The following is a 20,888-nucleotide window of genomic DNA, read 5'->3' on the forward strand; positions in this document are numbered from 1 at the left end:
TTTTCAGGTACCCCAAATGTAACTACGGTACTTATTTTTCTGGAAAAACATCATTGCTTTCTATCATTCTTACACCATGACGCAAATATGCATATAACTTCCCTTTGCCTCAAAATACGTTCACTAAATACTTTTATTAGGGCTACTGCTACTATTCTATATTGATTCTCAGGGTCACTAAACCTTTTTATGGGGTACAGACTGATTTCCCCCAAAAAAAGAGGTCCTTTTAGCTAGTTTCGCTCTGTAAAACATTCGCCTGTCCGCGTTTTCGCCGGTTTTACCACTGAACAGGGCGAAAAGCGGGGACGCGCATGGAAAAAACATTGCATCAAAACAAATTAATTCCGCTCTTCGCCAGGCGGCACTTTCCGCGGCTATTTGAGTTCGGCCCCAAGCTTTGATAAATACCCCCCTTAGATGCATTTAGGGCTTATCTCCCTTTAATAAATATACCCATAGCTGCCAGTAGACATTACTTTCATGACCCTGGAAATACTAAAAGTGTACTATCTCTTTAAAAGTAGGTGTTGCCTGTACACCTGGATGAGTAGGAGGGGCACACCCATTGTAAATACCTGTAAACAGGTTATACCAACAATTAAGAGGTGAGTGTAGCTCTAGACTGTACCAAGTCTGAAATTAATTAATATCTATCTGCTAGACTCAGATATTATACTGTGTTAACCCCTTCTAGGGAGTCCCTACAATTCCCTGCACTGCATTGCAGACCCTGTGGCACAATGCCATGAAGCTATAACACAGGCTGCAATATTATCTGACACTGCAGTGTATTCATGTCTCACTCTATGTTACTGCATCTGTGTGACATAAGAGTGATACACTGTAGCAGAGCAGTATGACTGCTGGCAGGGAAGGGGTTACACCTCAGTCTCAGGTATGAGTACAGTACACACCTCCGCCCCCACCTCTTGTACTCTTGTGGCCAGCCTGGGACTGGGAGGTTCCTGGAGAGTGAGGTGAGGTGGCAGGGGAGGGACATACCGTCTGGGACACTGCTGAGGACAGGGACCAGCCACTGGCCTGTAATGGGGGCACCCAGCTAGCACCGACAGTGACCCTGACCTGAATCTGCCTGTGGGGAAGGAAAGGAGCCTGTGAGTCAAAGGACAGGCTGACAGCGCAGGTGGGTGTAGACTGTAACAGGGGGGGGGGGAGTGAGTTGGAATGGGGGACAGGACAGAACAGGACAGCTGGAGAGTAATGACAGGGGGCTATATTTTACAGGGATTATTAGGAGAGGTGCATGAATGTACAGTGACAGTCTCATGGAGTCTCTGCACTATGATGTTATTACTGCTGCACACACAGGGGGAGGAGAGGGGGCAAAGTTTAGGGGAAGGTGTCAGTGGGATAAGTTGGTAATCCCAGGCTGGCCTCATGTGCTCATTCACTCCCTGCAATGTGTTGCTACAAATGGGTCTCTGTTATGTGCATCTGTACAGCCTGTTTCTCTAAGAATTATGGACAATTGAATTAAAATGCACCCCTGACGTGCCAGGCCTGACCTAGGTAATGGACAAGTATTCACAGTTATTTATATACCATATATCGCACACGTATTCCACAGCGCTTTACAGAGACTATTTACTCATTTCAGTCACTTTGCAGACTTAAAACATTGGCCTAAGTAATAAATATATTGAGGATTAATATCTGCAGAATGTAAAAGGTCCAGAATTATGTTCAAATTGTATTTTTAGCCGTCGTCCCATTGATATCGCCAGAAATGTTTGTTTGCTCTTTCCATGTTATTTTGTACTTTTGCGTTAGATTTTAATGCTCCTTCCCTCTCTCTCCCCCCGCTGCCCCAGCCATGTCTGATCTCTGCCGCCTGTGCTCCTGCCAACTTCGTGGCTCACGCCGAAAGTGGCTGTTCGGGGGCTCCGGATCGCTTCCCGCCGTCCTCTCTCACGTGCTGGGCACCAGTGTCACGCGCAGCCCATCTGCATCATCTGACCGGTCCTCCAGAGGGAAGGGGAGGCCAGAAGACGCGGAGTTTCTCTGCGGCAAATGCTGCCACACGCTCAACGTTTACCACCGCTATGACTTGGTGTTGACCCGCATGCGAGAGCTCTACGACCAACGTTCAACTCGCCTGCTTACGGAGCGGGAGAAGCTCTCGTTCACCCTACGTACCATCCATGCCAAGGCCTGGGGCCTTCCCCTACCCGAGTACCATGGTCATATCCCTGAACGCAATAATTTTGGCTATCGTGGTTCCTACAATGATCTCCGTTCTCCTGGCTACACCAAATCTAGAAGTGATTGCCTTTCCCCAGGATACCTGAGTTCAGGGACTAACTCGCCCTTTCCAGACCGCCCAGGCTCTTCCTGTGGTTCCCTGGGGTCGTTCTCCTCGGAGGCACCTTCGAAGTCCTACCAACAACTTCTTGACCAAGACCGCTCGCGGTGGGAGCATGAGACCTGGTGGGATGAACGGGCAAGCGGCTGTTCCCGTTGTGTCAAGGGGGAGAAGTGCCACTACTGCTCGTCCTGGAGGGTCTCAGACGCAAACTATGAGTCTGTGTGCACTGTGCCTCGGAGAAATACGCATAGCAGGGATAGACATGATAGCAACACCACCCTTCAGAGGAGCAAATCTCTGGGGAGCTTTGGTGGAGGCAGCAGTAAGGGGTCCCTGTCCTCTCTGTCTGCCACCTCTTTGGAGGCTCTGTCCTTCACAGGGGAAGAGGAAGCGGGAGTATTTTGGGAGCCCCCCTTATTATCGACATCCTCCCCATCCCCTTTGTTCACCAAACCTGTAGTGGGAGAAGTTTTGCAAAGCTTGAAAGAAATTAAATACAGCCCAGTTAAAACACCCGCTCGGAGCAGGATACCAGTCAGGGGCCAGCAGAGGGCAAGGGCAGAGATTGTGGACCACCAGATTGAAGAGTATAAGAGAACAGAGGAACCACTGGTTGCAGAAATGGGTGACACCTGGGACGCATACATGGTGATTGGATCTGAGGTATATGATAATGTAATTTCTGATTGTTCTGTGTCTGCTAACCATTCAAGTACTGCCATTGTCCGCTTATAGCCATCATTATCTCAGGATGGCGATCGCAGAGGACACTTACAGGAATGATGCTTTATTATTGCACTAAAGCACTTTTTATTATTATTATTATTTAATTTTTTGTTGTTGTTTTATTACTTTGCTTTCGTAGAAAGTGGAACTGTAAGCCCTAAGACCAAGCTTCCAGTCTGCTGTGCAATGTGTAAACCGGCAGATCCGCCCCAGGAAAAGTAAATAAGATTTTCTCCTGGGCAAGGATAGATGATCTTTGTTCTTGCTGACAGATCGTAAATATGCCCGTGTATAACATACATATGATATGATCAGATTGCATGCATAGTCATAACAATTACAAATGAGATTCCTTTATACAGTATTTTTTATTTTTTTTATTTTTGTCATATACAAAATAGCAATCCACAGATACTATTAAATATTAGCAATACACAATTACTATAGAAAATATCACACCGGGCATACATTGTCAGATAAAATTATTTTTTACATAAAATTAGGTAGAAACTGTAGTTTCTGCATAATTGAATGCATTGTAGCTATGTACTAATGGCACAATGCAGAAGATGTCACAGAAATCTCGGGCAGAGGGCACTCCAGATCGCAGTCCCCAGTATAATCAATGGGGATGATCTGACCCCTATGTACCAAACTCCAAAAAGCTAAGCTTTTCAGAGTTTAACCCCGGTAGTTACACCATCCTTCAGCTGGTGTGTCCTGCGTTAAGCCTATGGAGGCTTAGGAGCAGGATCTCTCGCAGCCTCCGGCCAGCTCCGGAAGTTGACGCTGTGAGCATGTGCAGTGTCCGCTTCCACAGGAGAAGTCTTTCACAAACGTTAAAGACGTCTACGTTTTGCCGGAGATCTAACTCGCTGGGACAGCTGTTACCGCAACCGCTGTCCCTGCGAGTTCCTCTTTATACATAGAGGGGATTTTTTCATTAAAAATGAAAATATCCCCTGCGATATGGATGCTTAATAATCGCGGCAGTACTGCGATTATTAGTTCATAGGCCCCTTTATCTGACAGCCCGAAACCAGCAGATATTGTAGCCATACACTCTGAGATATTTCAGTGTATGGCCCCAATATCTGGGTTCCTCCCCTGTGAAGGACAAGGGGAAATGTTGGTCGGTTGGCTGTGCCAACGGATACAGTGCCAGATGCAGCCGACCAATGATCGGATCAGTCGGGACATTTTTCATACCTGACTGTCTGACAATTGCTGATCAGTTGTAGCCATGCATACACTATGCAATTATTGGCCCCGATCATTCGCAATGCACAGAGGCCCTGATTCAGAGCCGGACACTCTGACAGAGCGCTCGCTCTGAATCAGGGCTGTCCTTCTTGATTTTTAGAGCGGGCCTCCTCGCCGCTCGTATAGCTGTGGGTGACCACCCACAACTATAGCGAGCGGCCGGGAAGATGGTCGCGATGGTCAAGAACATCGCGACCACCTGGCTTGCGACGAGACCCTTGTGGTAGGGTCTCGTTGCCGCAAGCCCTGGAGTGCTTTTGGCTCAAACAGAGCCGAAAGCATTCCCACTGACATCACTTGTGATGTCAGTGGGGCCGGCCCCAGGCGGTAGGCATTCCCATGGGAACGCCTCCGTCTGGGCAGGCACGCCCCCGGCACGCCCACCAAAGGGGGCGTGCTGTCACTCAACATCGACAGCACGCCCCCTTTGGTACGAGACCCGGAGCGACGGTTTGCCCGTCGCTATCCGGGTCTCGCGCATGCGCACGTTGGAGCCGGCTCTGTCGTGCGCATGCGCACTGGGCCACCATCAACCCGCTTGCGAGCGAGTCTGAATCAGGCTCAGAGAGCGAATAGAAGTAGTCTGTTGATTTACTGCAACTATTTTTTTTTTTTTTTAATCCGGTTTTGTGATCACACAAAGTTCTTGATGTGACGTGTGACTTAAATGAAATACATCTAAAAGATAATTAAGAAGAGTCCTTAGTGTTTTAAAGCTATCTAGTTTATTGAATGTGTCGCAGCAGAGATGGAGTTGAATGCAGGGTATTTTTGTATATCTATGTTTATGTTACACACTGAGTAATGTCACCTACACATGGGGAGTATATAAGCAATGTGAAATAGAGCGTTCAATGCAGTGTATTTAAGGTGAATATGCTGGGAGTGAGCTGGAAGCTTTTTGCACAAAGAAGATTATGACATGTCTTAAGCAACAATTTGGGGATTTGGATTACAGGCTACATTCCGACATGCTTGATGAATGTATCATATAACTGCATGTGTTTTATCACCCTTAGGGGCCCATTTATCAATGAGTTTTATCATACGCAATGAGTTTTAAAGCTGGTTGCGTATGACAAATGGTGCTCCAGCCACTCAGCTCCCAACTGTCATATTTCATACAGGAGTTGATTGGCTGGAGGACCATTAGCATACGCAACGAGTTTTAAAACTCATTGCGTATGATAAAACTCATTGATAAATAAGCCCCTTAGTTTGTCAGCAAATCTTTAGTTGCTTACTGTCTGCTGCCATATTTCTGAAAGTCTTTTTCAATTATCTATTTTTTTTTTTCCCCTCTCATTTTCATTATAACATTGCTGTAGATCCATCAGTATGGATGGCCACTCTAAAAATATTTGTTGCCACAAATTACATACTTGAGTCTCCAGCCTCCTGTTGTTCAAGGTCACAATTTTTAGGGGGTGGGGGGAGTTCAATGCCACAGTGATGCTATTCACTACAAATTGTGTAAACAAGCCTCCTAACTGGTCACTGATAGAATGAGCAGAATCCAGGAGGCTGGTTTATTCTGCCAGGAGAGCGCCCACAAATTTGGTGAATGGGAGACAATCTGGTGGAGCAGGTTAGTATGTTCCTGTGTAGCTTTTGCCATAAGCTCTGTGTCGTCATCCTGCTGGAGAATCTTCTCCCAAACCCTACATCTCTTGCAGACTACAGCAGGTTTTCCTCCCCAATTTTCTCTAGACCTTGCGCCATATTATTATGCTCCTGCCACCATGTTGCATAGTAGTGAGCATGGTCTTGGGATGAAAAGGACACACAGACAATCTGGCGCTGGATCAATGTACAGCTAAAATTATTAAGCAATTAAAAAATCTGACTGCTGCTCCAAAGTCAGGATAGGATACAAAGACAAAAAACAGATATTGAAGCGTTGTCTATGAAATATAATACAGATTTATTCACAGAAATAAGGACATAAACCAGACCTAATACACAATGTTAAGTAATTAAAAACAATTAAAAGGGACCCATTAGGACAATGATTTAGGAAGTCATTGGACACAATGTAAAAACCTATATAGGAAAACACAACTAGTTGGCAACACTGACTCTAAGGAAACGACATAATATCAGTCCTGCACAAGCAATTACTGCATTGATATAAAAAAGTAGCAATCCTTGAATTTATGACACAGTGCAGTAATTAGAAGAATTGTTCCAATATCTGTGTTCTTTGTTAGTTCTCAGAGATTAATTGGTGATGCATATTTGCAAATTAATAGTCCATTTTAATAAGATGGTAGCTGTGTTTTCCTATATAGGTTTTTACATTGTGTCCAATGACTTCCTAAATCATTGTCCCAATGGGTCCCTTTTAATTGTTTTTAATCTTAATTACTTAACATTGCGTATTAGGTCTGGTTTATGTCCTTATTTCTGTGAATAAATCTGTATTATATTTCATAGACAGCGCTTCAATATCTGTTTTTTTTGTCTTGGGATGAAGCTTGTTTTTTTTTTTTTATAGGCCAGAACTGGTTTTATAATGTTCTGCATGTTATAATTTTCTGCTACTGTTTTGCCCTCTAACATAACCTCGGCTACATGAATTCATCCAGCCCAGGTTATTGCCAATGGGAAAATATGTTGGGAAAACAGGAGCAGAACGTTATCACACTAATGTAACTGCCAATGTTTACAGTTCTATATCCTACTATCTCACCCATCTGTCTTTTAGGTCTGCAGCACTCAAGTCTCTCGTTCCCTTCATATCCGGGACACATTAAATTGGCTACAGACAGAGCTGGAAACAGTTCAGGGAGGGGGAAACTTGCCAGGGCAGCAGGTAATGAACAAATGTACTATCTAATATTATAATGAATCGATGATGCAATTGTTCAGCCATTTTCTGTGTAAGGTATTTTCATTTTAATCGGTCAAGTTCTTAGCAATAACTGCACTATATAAATATATAATTGTTACAAACCTCCACTTTGCTATGTCAGATTTACCGTGTACCCACGGTACAGATGATGTTCCGTGACCTCGAGTGGCAAAGTTTGTGCAAACATGCTAATTTATACATGGAACGCATAGATTAGTGCTTCAAGATGGCGGTTTCAGTGTGGTCAGGTTACATCTTTTGATTGAACGGGTAGAGATGTGACCGCGCATTTTAGTCCCCTGGGCAATAGAGAATACAGTTTATACCCCCGTTGCAATGGGGGCAATGGTATGGCTCACCAGAGGGAGTGTATCTGATCAACTGAGGCCCCATCCAGAGATTCAATCTGAGGGGATGTCAAAGCGGGATTAATTACTTAATTTTTTAAACTACTTTGATCATAATCTACATTACATTGATACGAATACTAATTGATCGCACAAGGATCAATAAGAAGCCACAACAGGTATAATTCACTGGTTCCAGGGAGGGCTATGGAGGGTGGTGTAGCGCTTATAAGGGCCTAACCATGCTCTCAGTGGGCTCGGTATATTCTGGTGGCACTTGTATTCCGCCCTCATGCAAAACCAAAGGAGTGTTGCTATAAACATTAACTAAATGAGCCTGATGGGGTAGGAGCATAATTACAGGGGTGCTCCGGGATGGGTGTAGTGTGGCACTGCGGAGACTTTTTCTTTCTGCCTACAAGACAACTTGATAATTTTCCAAAAGTTGTGAAGGGTTGGTATTCTGCCCATTATTCCAATTTACCTCCTTCCCCGTTCTGCTAATGTGACAATAGGGTCTATTTACTAAGCCTTGGATGGAGATAAAGTGTACAGAGATAAAGTACCAGCCAATCAGCTCCTAACTGTCATGTCACAGGCTGTGTTTGAAAAATGACAGGAGCTGATTGGTTTGTACTTTATCTGCGCTCACTTTATCTCCATCCAAGGCTTAGGAACTAGACCCCAACATCACTTAAATGTATATTTGTGCCACAAGAAATCAAGAACGTTCCGATGTCCCCTCTCTTTTTAGACCTAAATTCGGCTTGATAAAGCCTTATTTTAGGATAAATGTTCTGCACCTCTCTACACCATCACAATCCCGCAATAGGTAACACAGAAGCGGATTGGGGTGTACAATTTATGGGCAAGGCGCATGAATAGGCATTTTTTCCACCAATGAAAGGAGAATGTTGCTTGTTTTGAAAAGACCTCTAATGACTCCATATTGGATATTACATTTCGTGTATCAGATGGAACAGAGTTCCTAATGATGAAGACTAAAACGCCAGCTTATCCCGTCTCTCCTAGAACCTCTCCACAGAACAGCAGGAACTCATCCGGGAACTTATGCGAAGTCTCAAGTTTAAGGAAGAGGTCCTAGAGGTACGTGAAGGGGCAGCTTTCAGGAGCTGGACTGAGAATACGATGTTTCATTTTGGACTTTTTGTTTTCTAACCTTCAGGACTGTCTGACCTTACTGCTGACTCTGCCTGTGGCCTCCGACTCCTCAGGGGACCTCATCATGGACTTTGTTGAGAAGATAAGAGAGCGAGAAGAGCAGATGAAGGTGACACCACTGCTTGTTCTGGCCACCTTGCATTCATAGTTTGAGATCCATCATGGTCGATTGTCCTAGCCCATGTTCATGGGGAGATGTATCAAATTTTCTAAAGCGGACAAGTGAAGAAGTTGCCCATAGCAACCAATCAACCTCTAGTTTTCTAGTACATTCTGTAAAATGATAGGTAGGAGTTGCTATGAGTAACTTCTCCAATAGTCCTCTTTGGAAGGTTTGATACATCACACCCCCTTAGTGTATTATGCTTACAACAGATTGATGAAAAATAAGACACACTACATTTCAGAACCGTTCATGGGATAAAAAAATAATGTAGCGACTATAGAGAACTCAATCTCTTTAGTGGTCGATAGTGGTTTCGTTCAAGCTTCATTCATTCATGCATTACAAAGCACTGCCCCGGTCAATGTATGGGAAGATACCAAACTACTGGATAATGCCATAACTCTTCCCACATTGACCCTGTAACCTCTCTTTGAGCAGAGAGAAGGGGGCGAATTATCAGAGAGCAAGCGCCACAGGGATGCAGAGGTCAAAAGCCTACAGGAGACGTTGAAAGCGAGAGAGGAGGACATAGTACGACTGTCAAAGGTTCTGCGTGAGAATCAAGACACCATAACTGTGAGTGGGGTACTGGGCTTCTGTGAGAATAGCGGGGCATGTCCGTGGTAGAGCACTGGTTGTGTGTGTGGAGCCAGTAATGGGAGTAGTGGAGCCCACGTTGAATTTTGTTGTTATGGAAAATTCATTTTATATATTTTATGTAAGGTACCTAATCTATCTGTAGGATGTCTACAATATTATCATAGTTGCTTATTCTTATGCATAATATGCATTCTGGCTTACTTGTATACCAATTGGTTACTTGTGTACCATTTCTTTGTTCAGTTAGTACGAAATACACAAGATGAATAAATAGTTCTAACAATAAAGTGTCTTCCCTGATCCTAGAAGATCCTTACATATGCAGGGGCCTGGGACATGAATGGGGCGCATTTAAAGTATAGCAGAACCTATAGCATTGTTATCTACTCAACCATACAGGCTCTGCGTGACATTCTTGGGGAAAAGGATTTTACAATCCAGCACCTGGAGTTGTCGCTGGACTCTGCAGTGCGGTCCGCAGCCTCACAGGATGCTCTGCGCCTCTCTGCTCTGCGGGAGAAAGACTCCCTGGTTGCAGCATTGCAAGGGGCACTGAGCAGCAGTAACCAGGATGTGCAGGTAAGTGAGAGGCAGAACCCTGTATAACGCTGCACACTGCCGGAATCGTAGACCAAACTCTCTCTGTACCAAGACCTTTAGTCACAGCCTGGACTCTATCCCTATTGCAGGCCCTCGCAGACTCGCTCCTATCCGAGGGACTGGACAACCTCGGCGGCTCGTTTCCTGGTCTATCTGCCCCTAATCCTCTTCTAGCCCAGCTGGAAGAGAAGGGCCGACTCCTGTCCCAAGCCCATGCAGACTGTAAGCGGCAAAGCAATCAGCACAAGCGAGACATCCAGGATCTGCTGAATGTTCTTAATGAGAGCCAGACCCTCCTCCAGGTAAGAGCAATATAGGAAATCCATTCTGCCTTGTTCTGCACAAGAGAAAAGATGTAACAAGTGTTCATATGGCTATAAATATAAGTATTACAAAGGATAATGAAATAGGGAATTCATGATTACAGGTGTAATTTATTATAACACTACGTTCACGCCCACACGATTTATTTATTGTTCAGGTTGAAAACGACACTTAATTTGTAATCTGGGTCACATGCCTTGGTGGCCATATGGATGAGAAGTATTCCAGTATTCACATAACCTATTCCTAAAGCATCTACTGAGGATAATAGGACTATAATCTCTGACTTGGTGGGGAGATGTATCAAACTTTGGAGACAGCTACAGTGGAGAGAGATCAAGTACAAACCAATCAGCTTCTGTTATTGTTCAAATACAGCCTGCAAAATGGCAGGAGCTGATTGGTTGGTACTTGATCTCTCTACTTTATTTCTCTCCAAGCTTTGTCACCTCTCTCCCCAAGCGAGGACCTTTAGGGGCACATATATCCTTCTATATACAGGGTGACAGGTCATTACCAGGATAATGTGACGTACAGCAAGTACCTGTTTGGAGAGAGGCCACACATTTTGATACCGTTCCCTAATTGCCGCCTCTGTCTGTGACGCGGTGCCGGGGGCTGGCAGTGACGCTGATCAGCTGGGAATCTGGGAATGTGTTTCACAAGTGAATGATTTCATTAAGAGTTTGTGAGGGTTCAGTGACCCTATTGTTCATGCCCATTCATGCCCTTGGTGCTGGAATCTGTTAGAAAACAGGGGGGTCCGGTCCCTTCACTCTGCTGGGTTTTCAGTATAAAATAGGACCTGAGTAAAGATGTACATTTTCTTGTAGGTTATAAACTCCCCATCACCAGCCTGTCTTCCCACTCCCAGTGTAGTGCAAGACCAGTAACTATAACAATAATGAAATAACGACACTGAGACTTGCTTAAGGTGAAAGGAAGATCAGCTTTTATTTATTTTCCTAGTTAAACTATTACTAACTAATTAAAACAGCAGATTACTAAAATACTAAATAACTAAATTACTAAAATAATCTAAGAAGAAGGAAAAGACAGATAAAGAATGGTGGCACCGAAAAGAATGGCACAACAATGCAAGATCCACCAACTGCCGCTCCATACTCCACCCCTACCAAAATGGGAGGTGACCAACCAGCCCATTACCGTGCCCAAGGTATCCACCTCCCGCTCCAATGACTCAACATGAGCTGATGGTAGCGCTGACCCCAGTAGGGAAGAATCAGCCTTAGCCATGTATTGAGGGGGAGAGCACTCGAAGCTCCATAGACAGATGGCGACTGCCACCATTCTTTCCCACAAAACGCCAAAGCTGACATCAATAATAAACAAAAAACAGGGAGGGAGGGCGTGGAACAAACCGAAAAGAAGATATTCCTAAAATGGCTGCTACAGCAATCTCCCTGAAACCCCACCCCCTTGCATCCCTCCTATAGGCTGACCCCACTTACCCCATCCCATAATACTTATCTACAAATTTAAAACAGTAACCCTCCATAGCCCGTAGTCAGACATTAACTGGCTTGGGTGTTTAATGTAACTGCTTGCATATAAAATGCACTCTACCCTAATTCTTTTTAACCTACACCTGATACAGGGTCTCAGCTTGATACATTGAGAACAACAAGCCTGGCAATAATACAAGTATCAGAAGTTGGCAGGAGAGGAGTTCCCATAAGAAATAAGTTGCAGGAACAGTAATACAGTTATGGTGTATTTACTTTAGGCTGCACATATATTACAATAAGGGGTCTATTTACTAAGCAGTGTTCGGAGACAGAGTGAAAAGTGATAAGGTACCAGCTCCCAAATGTCATTTTGCAAACACAGCCTGTGACATTGCAGTTGGGAGCTGATTGACTGGCACCTTATCACTTTTCACTCCTCACTTTTCACTTCTCCTAACACAGTAAATAGACCCCTTAGTCTCATACAGGTTTAGCTTTGCTTTGCTAGTTCTTCTTTGAGAACTGTTGTTTATAAACAGCCTCACAATAGTGTTTATCCTGCTTGGTACAGGAACAGCTGCAGCATTGTAAGAAGCGCCTGCAGGACATGGCCCAGGAGCAGAAAGTGCTGCGAGAGGCTCTGCGGGCCAAGGAGACGGAGCTAAGGGAAGACAGGCGGCAGCATGACTGGGAGTTGCAGGAAGCCCGTGTGGAACTGGTGCAGCTACAAGACACTGCCACTGAGAGAAATCAGACTGCAAAGGTAATGTAATGGTCTTGTGAGGTATGTAGGGCAAATCCAAGCCTAGGATTTGCTAGGGAATAGGCCCTAACGTACACATTACTGTGCTTAAACCCTGCGTCCAATACCTTGTCATTCGTTTTCTATATTAAGATTTTATTTAGGATTTTTCTTAATTTGGACTCGCTACCCATCTGTGAATGGCAGAGAAATGAGGGTACAAATGGTCGTCTTGTGTATCTACGCTCAAAACATACAGTATACGCATAAAAAAGCGACAATTGACATGTCATATAGTAAAAACATGAACTAAATATAAAACAGTGGACCTGGAATGTCCTTTCGCGGACACAGTTAAGATCAATGGCGCATCCGCATTCAACGGTAGTCAAGTATGGAAAAAAATGTTCATTCAGATGTAAAACAGATAAAGAGGTTACCAACACCAGTAGAATCCCCAGCGATGAATGGAATAGCCTAGGCGAGTCTGGATGGAGATTTCCAAGATCTGTCTTAGCAAAGAGTCATTGCAATATAATGAGATTTCCACAGAATCCTTGTACTGTTTCAATCTGCAACATTTACAGTATGCTGGTCTCCAGGAAGAAAAAGTCAAAAGTCCACTAAAAAGGTCCACTGCTAAGTGCCCAGACACTGACGCGTTTCATCGCAGTAAGGTGGCAAACTCCTCAGAGGTCAGAAGTTTTATCAGGAATGGGCAACCTGACTCAAACCGAGTATCGCTCCATTTAATCTGTTCACTTAAAGTGCTTTGTCTTATGGAAGATGACTATACTTTGCTGCAAAATGCCCATCACATTTTCTATCCCTACAAGTCCGTAAGACAGTGATTTAAGTATATACATATGTAAGTATTTATGTATATACAGTGTATATTTAGTACCTGGAAGAACAATATAAATATACTAGTTAGCAGCCCGTCAAAATGACGAGATGTCGCGCCTGTGAAAAGTCCCGTTTAAGCACTCAAATGGGTCACTTTTCTGTCATTCCGAGTCAGCAGCTCGGGGGGCTGCAAGAAGAAATATCAGCGTCGGCGGCTGTGCGTGCCCGAACGGAGCAACAATGGCATTGCTCCATCGGGCACCATCTAGTGACTGCTGGCGCGCAGTGCACTTGAATTCCCCCCATAGAGGTGAGGAGCAGCACCGTTAGCCTTTATTTTATATAGATGTCGGTGATGTTATGGAAAGTGAAAAAAACTATCTGAAAGTATATTTAGTATATTTCTAGTCTGGTTTTCCATAAGCAATTAATGTAAAATAAAAAGCAGGAAAGATACAAAGGGAAGAGATTTATATACGCACACATCTATTTGTTATATAATTGGACTTCATATTTTATATCCATGTAATTATATTTGGATTGGGGGTGCTACCCACAGACAAAAGGTAATAATTACCTATGTTTACAAATATACAAAGAAGATTTTGCCTTAGATGCAGTGCACAATATTTGATTTTTATTTAAATAAAATTAAAATTCTTTATTTGGTATGCATTAAAAAAAAATGTCCCATAAGGGAACAGTGGGCCTGATTCAGAGCCGGACGCTCTTTCAGAGCGCTTGCTCTGAATCAGGGCCGTCCTTCTCCGCGCTCTGAGCGGGTCTGAATCAGGCCCAGTGTTCAGCGAAATAAGGTTTTTAAAATGACAGAAAAGTAATGTGTATAAACTAAAGTCAGAAATGTGTAAAAAAATCAAAAGTTGTCTTCGCTGTATGTCCTCATTCTTTATTCATATCTAATATTAGTGTTTTGAACTTGCGGGGTTATACACTACATAAGTAAAATTATGAGACAATTCAACTGGATCCGCTCAGTTGTATGTGGCATAGAATTGCCTAACCAATTGATATGGTGTCAGTAGGTATCAATTATTCCTGATTAACTGATATTCTAGAGATTAAAATAGATATATGTTGTTTTTTGAGATTAGTGTTACACTTTTAGATCACTCAATCAGACTACACATAATAGATATGCCATATTCCATGTGGCAATCCCCTTATGTATAATAATCTCTTATATTGGTATATGTGCATACATCATGTCTATATTGTGAGAGGGAATCATTCTGATCTCATGTTATCACGTTATACCTCAGTTCCAAACCTCACAGGAATTATGGTATAATTATCCTAATTGGATCACTTGTAATTAATGCACATTCAGACCAAAATCAGTGCTTGGAGTGAAACTGGCTTGATTGTTACTAAACGCTAATACACATTATAGTTATTAATCTCTATTTGTATTTCATTTGTCTCTCTCATTATTCACTTTGGACATCTCATCTCCCTTTGCTGCTATTAGGGACTTTTCATATCATATAGCCCTAATACATTCAGTAGTAGTGTTTACAGCAGGGATATGTTGGCAACAATGTTGCTATTTCCAATTGAGTGGTAACTTATGTAGCTATAATACTCCGGTCTAATTACACCTATTGTGTGGTGGCGGCTCACACTTTACCGCCCCGCTATTGCAGTATACAATACATATTAAGTACAATTTACAGCATCATAGTATTAAGAGGAGCACACAGAGGACCTCATTCAGAGCCGCTCACAAAAAGCGAGCTCTCGCTCTGAATGAGGGCGGCCGCTTTTTTTTTTTTTAAAGCCGGCCTCCTGGCCACTTGCTAAGCTGTGGGTGACCACCCACAGCTTTTGCTAGCGGCCCGGTGATGGTCGCGACCATCGGGCTTGCGACGAGACCCTTGTGGTAGGGTCTCGTCTGCCGCAAGCCTCAGTGAGCTTCCGGCTCTAATAGAGCCGGAAGCTCACTACTGACATCACTGTTGATGTCAGTAGGGCCGCCCACAAATGGCGGGCGCTCCATCAGGAACGCCTCCCTTTGTCCAGCTACCGCCCCACCCCGCCTACAAAACGGGGGGAGCTGTCGATCAACATCAACAGCCGCCCCGTTTGTAGCGAGCCCCAGAGCGAGTGAATTTCTCAGTCGCTCTAGAGCTCGCGCACACCGCACGTGCGCAATGCCCCACCATCGACCCGCTTGCGAGCGGGTCAGAATCAGACCCATAAATCATGCCGACACGTGTTTCGCTGTTATGTGCTTTGTCAAGGCAACCAAATAGAAAACATCCTATTTATGTTATAAAAAGAAACTACTGTACGCCCTGGAAAAATAAAATTTTATTTGATAAATTACAATTTTTTTTTTAAAGAACAATTCCTGCAATCCCGCAAAAATAGGACTGGTCATAGAGGTGGGAACTACTTCCCATATTCTAGGGGTTACAATTAATTGTATTTAATTAACTAATAAAACATATGTATAATTTATTCTACTGTAAACCACAGTATAATCACATGACTGACCAATGCCTATAGCTGTCCAGGTGTGTATATTCTTTAAGTCTCCTATGTCTTCTAGATGCTGCTGCAGGACGCTCAGAGCAGAGACCAGACTATTAGGAGGCTGATCCTGAGTGGGGGGATGAGTGACACGCTGTGAGGTGAGTGCACAATAGATTTGAGGGGAGACCTATCCAGCCTGGGAGAGAGATAAAATGGACAAAGATAAAAGTACCAACCAATCGTCTCCTAACCGTCACCTTTTCAAATACAGCCTGTAAAGTGACAGGAGCTGATTGGTTGGTACTTTATCTACGTCAACTTTCTTTCTCCAAGACTTAGTAAATAGACCCCATATAGAGCAAAAGTGAATAGGTGAAGTGCAAGATTGTGACACAATAAATGAAATGGAAACTGATATTCTGTTTAGAAGTTATTGATATAATGTAAAACATCAAAGATCTGATTGTAGTATTTAAACGAGTAGTAATGGAGACAACCATACAAGTATAGCCCATAAATACTGTAGAAACAAATAAGTGAGCAATGAAGGCATGCTAATCGTACGGAGGTTAACAATCTATCTACTTGTGGCTTAGAGAAGCGGAGCTTAGGTCCGAGTCGTTATATGATTATAAACCCAAATGAGCAGCATGTTGCTGGGTACTACAGGAAACATGCAGTCCCTACTCAGAATGGGTTTAGAAGGGGAGTAGAGTTCCAACCGACCAAGAAATGAATGCTTCTAAATTGCAGTCTGCTAGGTATCACTGACACATGGGTGATCGCAGCACGATAAATGTCAGACAGACTGGGAGTCACATCATGGGATGGAGTGCGGTATGTTGGTAGGCAGACCACGGAACACGGCTACACAGATTATCAGCTCGGTATGAATAGAATCTCAGTGATGGAAAGCAGTGGCTGGCATGGATAGGCCAGTCCTGATCAGCATGCAGACATTCTTTTATGCGTTTCTCCTCGGCTAGCGAGGTTTCATCAGAAGGAAAGAATGTTTTGATGTATTGTGTCACAATCTAACAATTCACCTATTGTTTTTAGCTCTAGATCTCTGCATGCGCGTAATTGTGAATAGCCCGCAATTCCGCCTACACCCCGTGGCAAACGTATCATGTGTGTGAATACCCAGTTGCCACCAGTGGAAATATGCAGGGCCATAACTAGGGTAGTGCGACCTGTGCCATGGCGCAGGGCAGGAGGCACTGTTTGGGCATCTCCTGGGTGCCCCTATCTCTTCCCTGGCCCTTCCCCATGAGGCCATGGCCCTTTTTCAGGTGCACTCTCTTATGTCCCTATTTAAAAAAATGAGTGGGGGGGTGCACCAATGCCCTCTCTGGCACAGGGCACCAAATAGTCTAGTTACGGCTCCGGAAATATTCTCCTTTGAATCACTTGAAATTGCTCCAAGTTGCATATGCTCCGAGCCTCTGAAACATGCTCAGTTTGCTTTAAACAAACAAACAAACAAAAAAAAGCAAGATATTTTCCCATTCGGACATTCACCACCGCATCAAGGCCATAGTCCATCATAGTGTGGTGAGAAGCTGGGATTCAAGTCATGGTGAGAGACTGGGATGGGGACACTTCATAAATGTGTGATGACTAGGAGGTCCTTGCATTGTGTAATAAGAGGCTGGTGCCTTCTCACATTTTTTTTTTCTGTTCTAACTGTTGTGTCCTTTCTCTTCCAGGTCTACCAATCCTCTAATCTTCTAATGGGAGCGGAGACTTCACTAATATTTTATTAATATATTATTTGTTTTCTAGCTGGGAATACAGTCCAGGGATCACTTGGTTTTGTGAGTGGGGTGCTGGGCCTGGAGTCACCTAGGTTACTGAGGGAGGTACTGGGCCTGGAGTCACCTGGGTTACTGAGGAAGGTTCTGGGCCTGGAGTCACCTGGGTTACTGAGGAAGGTTCTGGGCCTGGAGTTACCCAGGTTATGAGAGGGGTGTTGCCGGGCCTGGAGTCACACAGGTTATTGATGGTGAAGGTGTTGCCTGGCATGGGGTCCCCTGGGTTACTGAAAGTGTTGCTGAGCCTGGGGTCACCTAGGTTATGGAGAGGGTTGTTGGGCCTGTCGTTACCTGAGTTACTCAGGGAGGTTGCCATGCTACAGGTAACCCAGGTTACTGAAGGGGTGCGGGGCTTGGAGTCACCAGGGTTACCAAGGTGAAGCTGCCAGGCTTGGGGGTCATCTGAGTTACTGAGGTGGGGGGAGGGGGGCCAGGCCTAGGGTCATATGGAAGCTCACCAGCTACTACTGGTGTAAACTATCAAGATGTGAGGAGAATGTGAAATAAAATTAGGGGAATATAACACATATCATTAGACAAGATGACTGGAGAAGGATGGATGTAGTACGCTGCAAGGATTACTCAGGATTACAGTTTGTATATAAATTTGATCCTCATCTATGCAATCTTGGTTTCTATACCTCTGTATACATATAGGACTTTGTATTTTGGGATGTAATTGCTCTTTTCAAGGTCGGTAAACTTAATTATGTGGCAAATATGAAATGATCTCCTATGGTGGGGGTGTGTACTGATCCTGTGATGCTGCCATTTAGGAAAAATAGGCGTCCTCTATGCTGCGACTCGGCCCTCTATGATATGGAGTGGTAAGGGGGCACTCACTAGAGAAACATGTACTTTATTATGCTATGTATATGGGATAATGACCTACGTGCCGTAACTTCCACTTATCAGACGTCAGTGGACAAATCAAATTTTCCTTCACCAGATTATTATATAAGATGGTCAATAATGTAACATATTGTCAGAAACCCTCATGTGTCAATGATCTAAAGTTCCTGCCCTTCCTATAAATATTATTAGGATGGATAGGAATTTGGTGCTTCCATTACGACTCCTGTTTAAACCTACCAAGAACAAAAAGTAGAAAAAGCAGAGTTATTCTGTTTGGTGCACACAGGTCCTTAACTGAATAAAGATTTAATTTTTTTCATAATCATTTAAATCATAAATTCCCCATCCTACATTACAATCTTTGTAATAATAAATAATATAATTACAATTTATTAACTGTTTACATATACTGTAATTTAACAATTGCCTACAGTGGGAAACCTATGATATTGTTTAGTGGGAATCGGAATCCCGTAAGCCCAAAGGGAGTATATACTAACCCTCCCCTCTCCCCCCCCCCCCCCCCCCATAACCTTAAGTCCGCCTCAGGGGTCCCTAAACCTAACCGCCCCCTAAACCTAACCTTCCCCCCGGGGTGCCTAAATCTAACCCCCCCTTTCCCCTAGCATAACTATCCCCGGGGGGTTCCCAACCCTAAGTCCCCGGGGGTGATTAAACCTAACCCTCCTCCCCCACCACCCTGCGGCTACAAGCTAACTCGCTCCGTCTTACCTCGTCCGAAATGCCGGGGTGTCGGGATTTCAGCGTGGGGCTAAAGATAGGCGTTGGCATTTCGACGCCTATCTTTAGTCCCAGGTCGGCCTTCCGCTGTCGGTTTCCAACGGTGGTAATTTAACTGCAACCCGTTTAGTGAAATATAAAGCAACAAAGAAATAGTAATTGTAAGAAGAAAAAAAAAAAGTGGTTAAAATGACCAGATCTTCTTGTTCCTCATTTACCTTTCATTCGTATTATCAAGAGTGTGTAGGGAATTATTAAATCATGTATATAAACAATTAATAAAGATTATCCTATAATATGGGAACTATTTTTGATAAATTGAATAAAGCTGGAATTATTTTTAGATAAGTACATGAGTGCACCAAACAACATCATAACGTTTTCTACTTTTTGTTCATTATTATCAGATGTGAGAAGTTTTGTGCCCATGGGGCAAAATCTTCTTCTATACAGGTCACAGGAATCGGAGGTGACCTGTAATATCCACAGTGACCTACAGTAGGGATTGCAGTGTTCCTTGTAAACATGTGCCTCTTATTTATATCACTTGTGTATTCTATATATATCTGCCAGGTCACCATACTAAGTAATATGCTGCAGCAGGTGGAGGTAACGCTATGTTGTTATAAAGACTAGTAATTAAGCAATGACTTTGTATGGCAGCCAGTGACAGATAATTACCCATTGTATGCTGCAAGTAGCATGTTGTACATACTGTGTGCATGTGGTAATGCAGGGGGGGTACATTGTTCTATTGTATGTCCAGACCAGTCCGGATGACTGAATCAGGACTAGCACTATTACACTTTGTTGCCGGATGTAGCACTCGCCAAATACTAGACTCAGTACTATAGTATCTTTTCACTGCCATACACCGATAATCACTGCCATACACTGATTATCACTGCCATCACTGATTTAAATATAGGCCTTAATCCGCCAGGTGCATAGAGTATGTGTTGTGGATCCATTATAGAGCCTGAGCCATGTGCTGCAAGAGGATTCTGTAGTTCTACAGCGACAGGAGGACATACCTCTAGCTGAGGGCGTATGAATTACTATGCAATGAAATGCACCCACTATCGGTCTCTCAGATTTCTGCCATCAAAGGATTGTTAATAATCGCCTCCTTGGTTTCTATGGATCGGGGCTGGCATTGAGTGGAGACCGCAGCTTCCTCCAGTGCCGCAATCACCCGCACTTCATAAAGTTTAACGCTGAATAGCAGAAAGTCGCACAGATTTCTCCACCAGCTACAGTAGAGGACACTGGTATTGTCAACTCTCCTGGTGGTGGTCAGTACTGCCAGTTCCTACCTCCTGCATCCTGAGTAATCTGCAAATGGAAATATACCAGGGGATAATACTTTTCCACCCCTCTCTTGACTGCCATAGGGTGGGATACTGCTGAAGGGCCAAGTGCCCAAATCTGCTGAATTAATGGTTATTTATATTTATTCATGTTTTCGGGATGTAATCTGCTTCAACTTTATGAATAAAATGTCTTTTAATTGCATCTGACTGTTGTTAATTAC

The 20,888-nt window shown here is 43.7% G+C and overlaps 1 protein-coding gene across 4 annotated transcripts; it reads left to right on the plus strand.

Moving 5' to 3' along the window:
- The first annotated feature begins 585 nt into the window (after positions 1-585).
- On the plus strand, positions 586-20,869 carry LOC148506610 (uncharacterized). Of its 4 annotated transcripts, none has more exons than XM_088446694.1 (11): positions 586-608; positions 1,836-2,992; positions 7,026-7,133; positions 8,552-8,626; positions 8,706-8,810; positions 9,306-9,443; positions 9,867-10,046; positions 10,157-10,369; positions 12,432-12,623; positions 16,021-16,102; positions 17,654-20,869. In XM_088446694.1, exons 2-10 carry the CDS (start codon positions 1,838-1,840, stop codon positions 16,099-16,101), a joined length of 2,247 nt encoding a protein of 748 aa, XP_088302820.1. In that variant the 5' UTR covers positions 586-608; positions 1,836-1,837; the 3' UTR covers position 16,102; positions 17,654-20,869. The 4 variants fall into 4 exon arrangements, with proteins under 4 accessions (XP_088302820.1, XP_088302819.1, XP_088302818.1 ...); XM_088446693.1 differs by lacking the exon at positions 586-608 and adding an exon at positions 842-898; XM_088446692.1 differs by lacking the exon at positions 586-608 and adding an exon at positions 942-980.
- Positions 20,870-20,888: the final 19 nt, after the last annotated feature.

This window comes from Taudactylus pleione, unplaced genomic scaffold (genome assembly GCF_031769625.1).
Source record: "Taudactylus pleione unplaced genomic scaffold, aTauple2 ptg000400l, whole genome shotgun sequence".
NCBI lineage: Eukaryota > Metazoa > Chordata > Amphibia > Anura > Myobatrachidae > Taudactylus > Taudactylus pleione.

Excerpts from the sequence above, each read along its gene's own strand:
- LOC148506610 (XM_088446694.1), top strand. The coding sequence starts at position 1,838 with ATGTCTGATCTCTGCCGCCTGTGCTCCTGCCAACTTCGTGGCTCACGC. Across the intron at positions 7,134-8,551 it reads GAAACTTGCCAGGGCAGCAG|AACCTCTCCACAGAACAGCA; the intron begins GTAATGAACAAA and ends CGTCTCTCCTAG. Across the intron at positions 10,370-12,431 it reads AGAGCCAGACCCTCCTCCAG|GAACAGCTGCAGCATTGTAA; the intron begins GTAAGAGCAATA and ends TGCTTGGTACAG.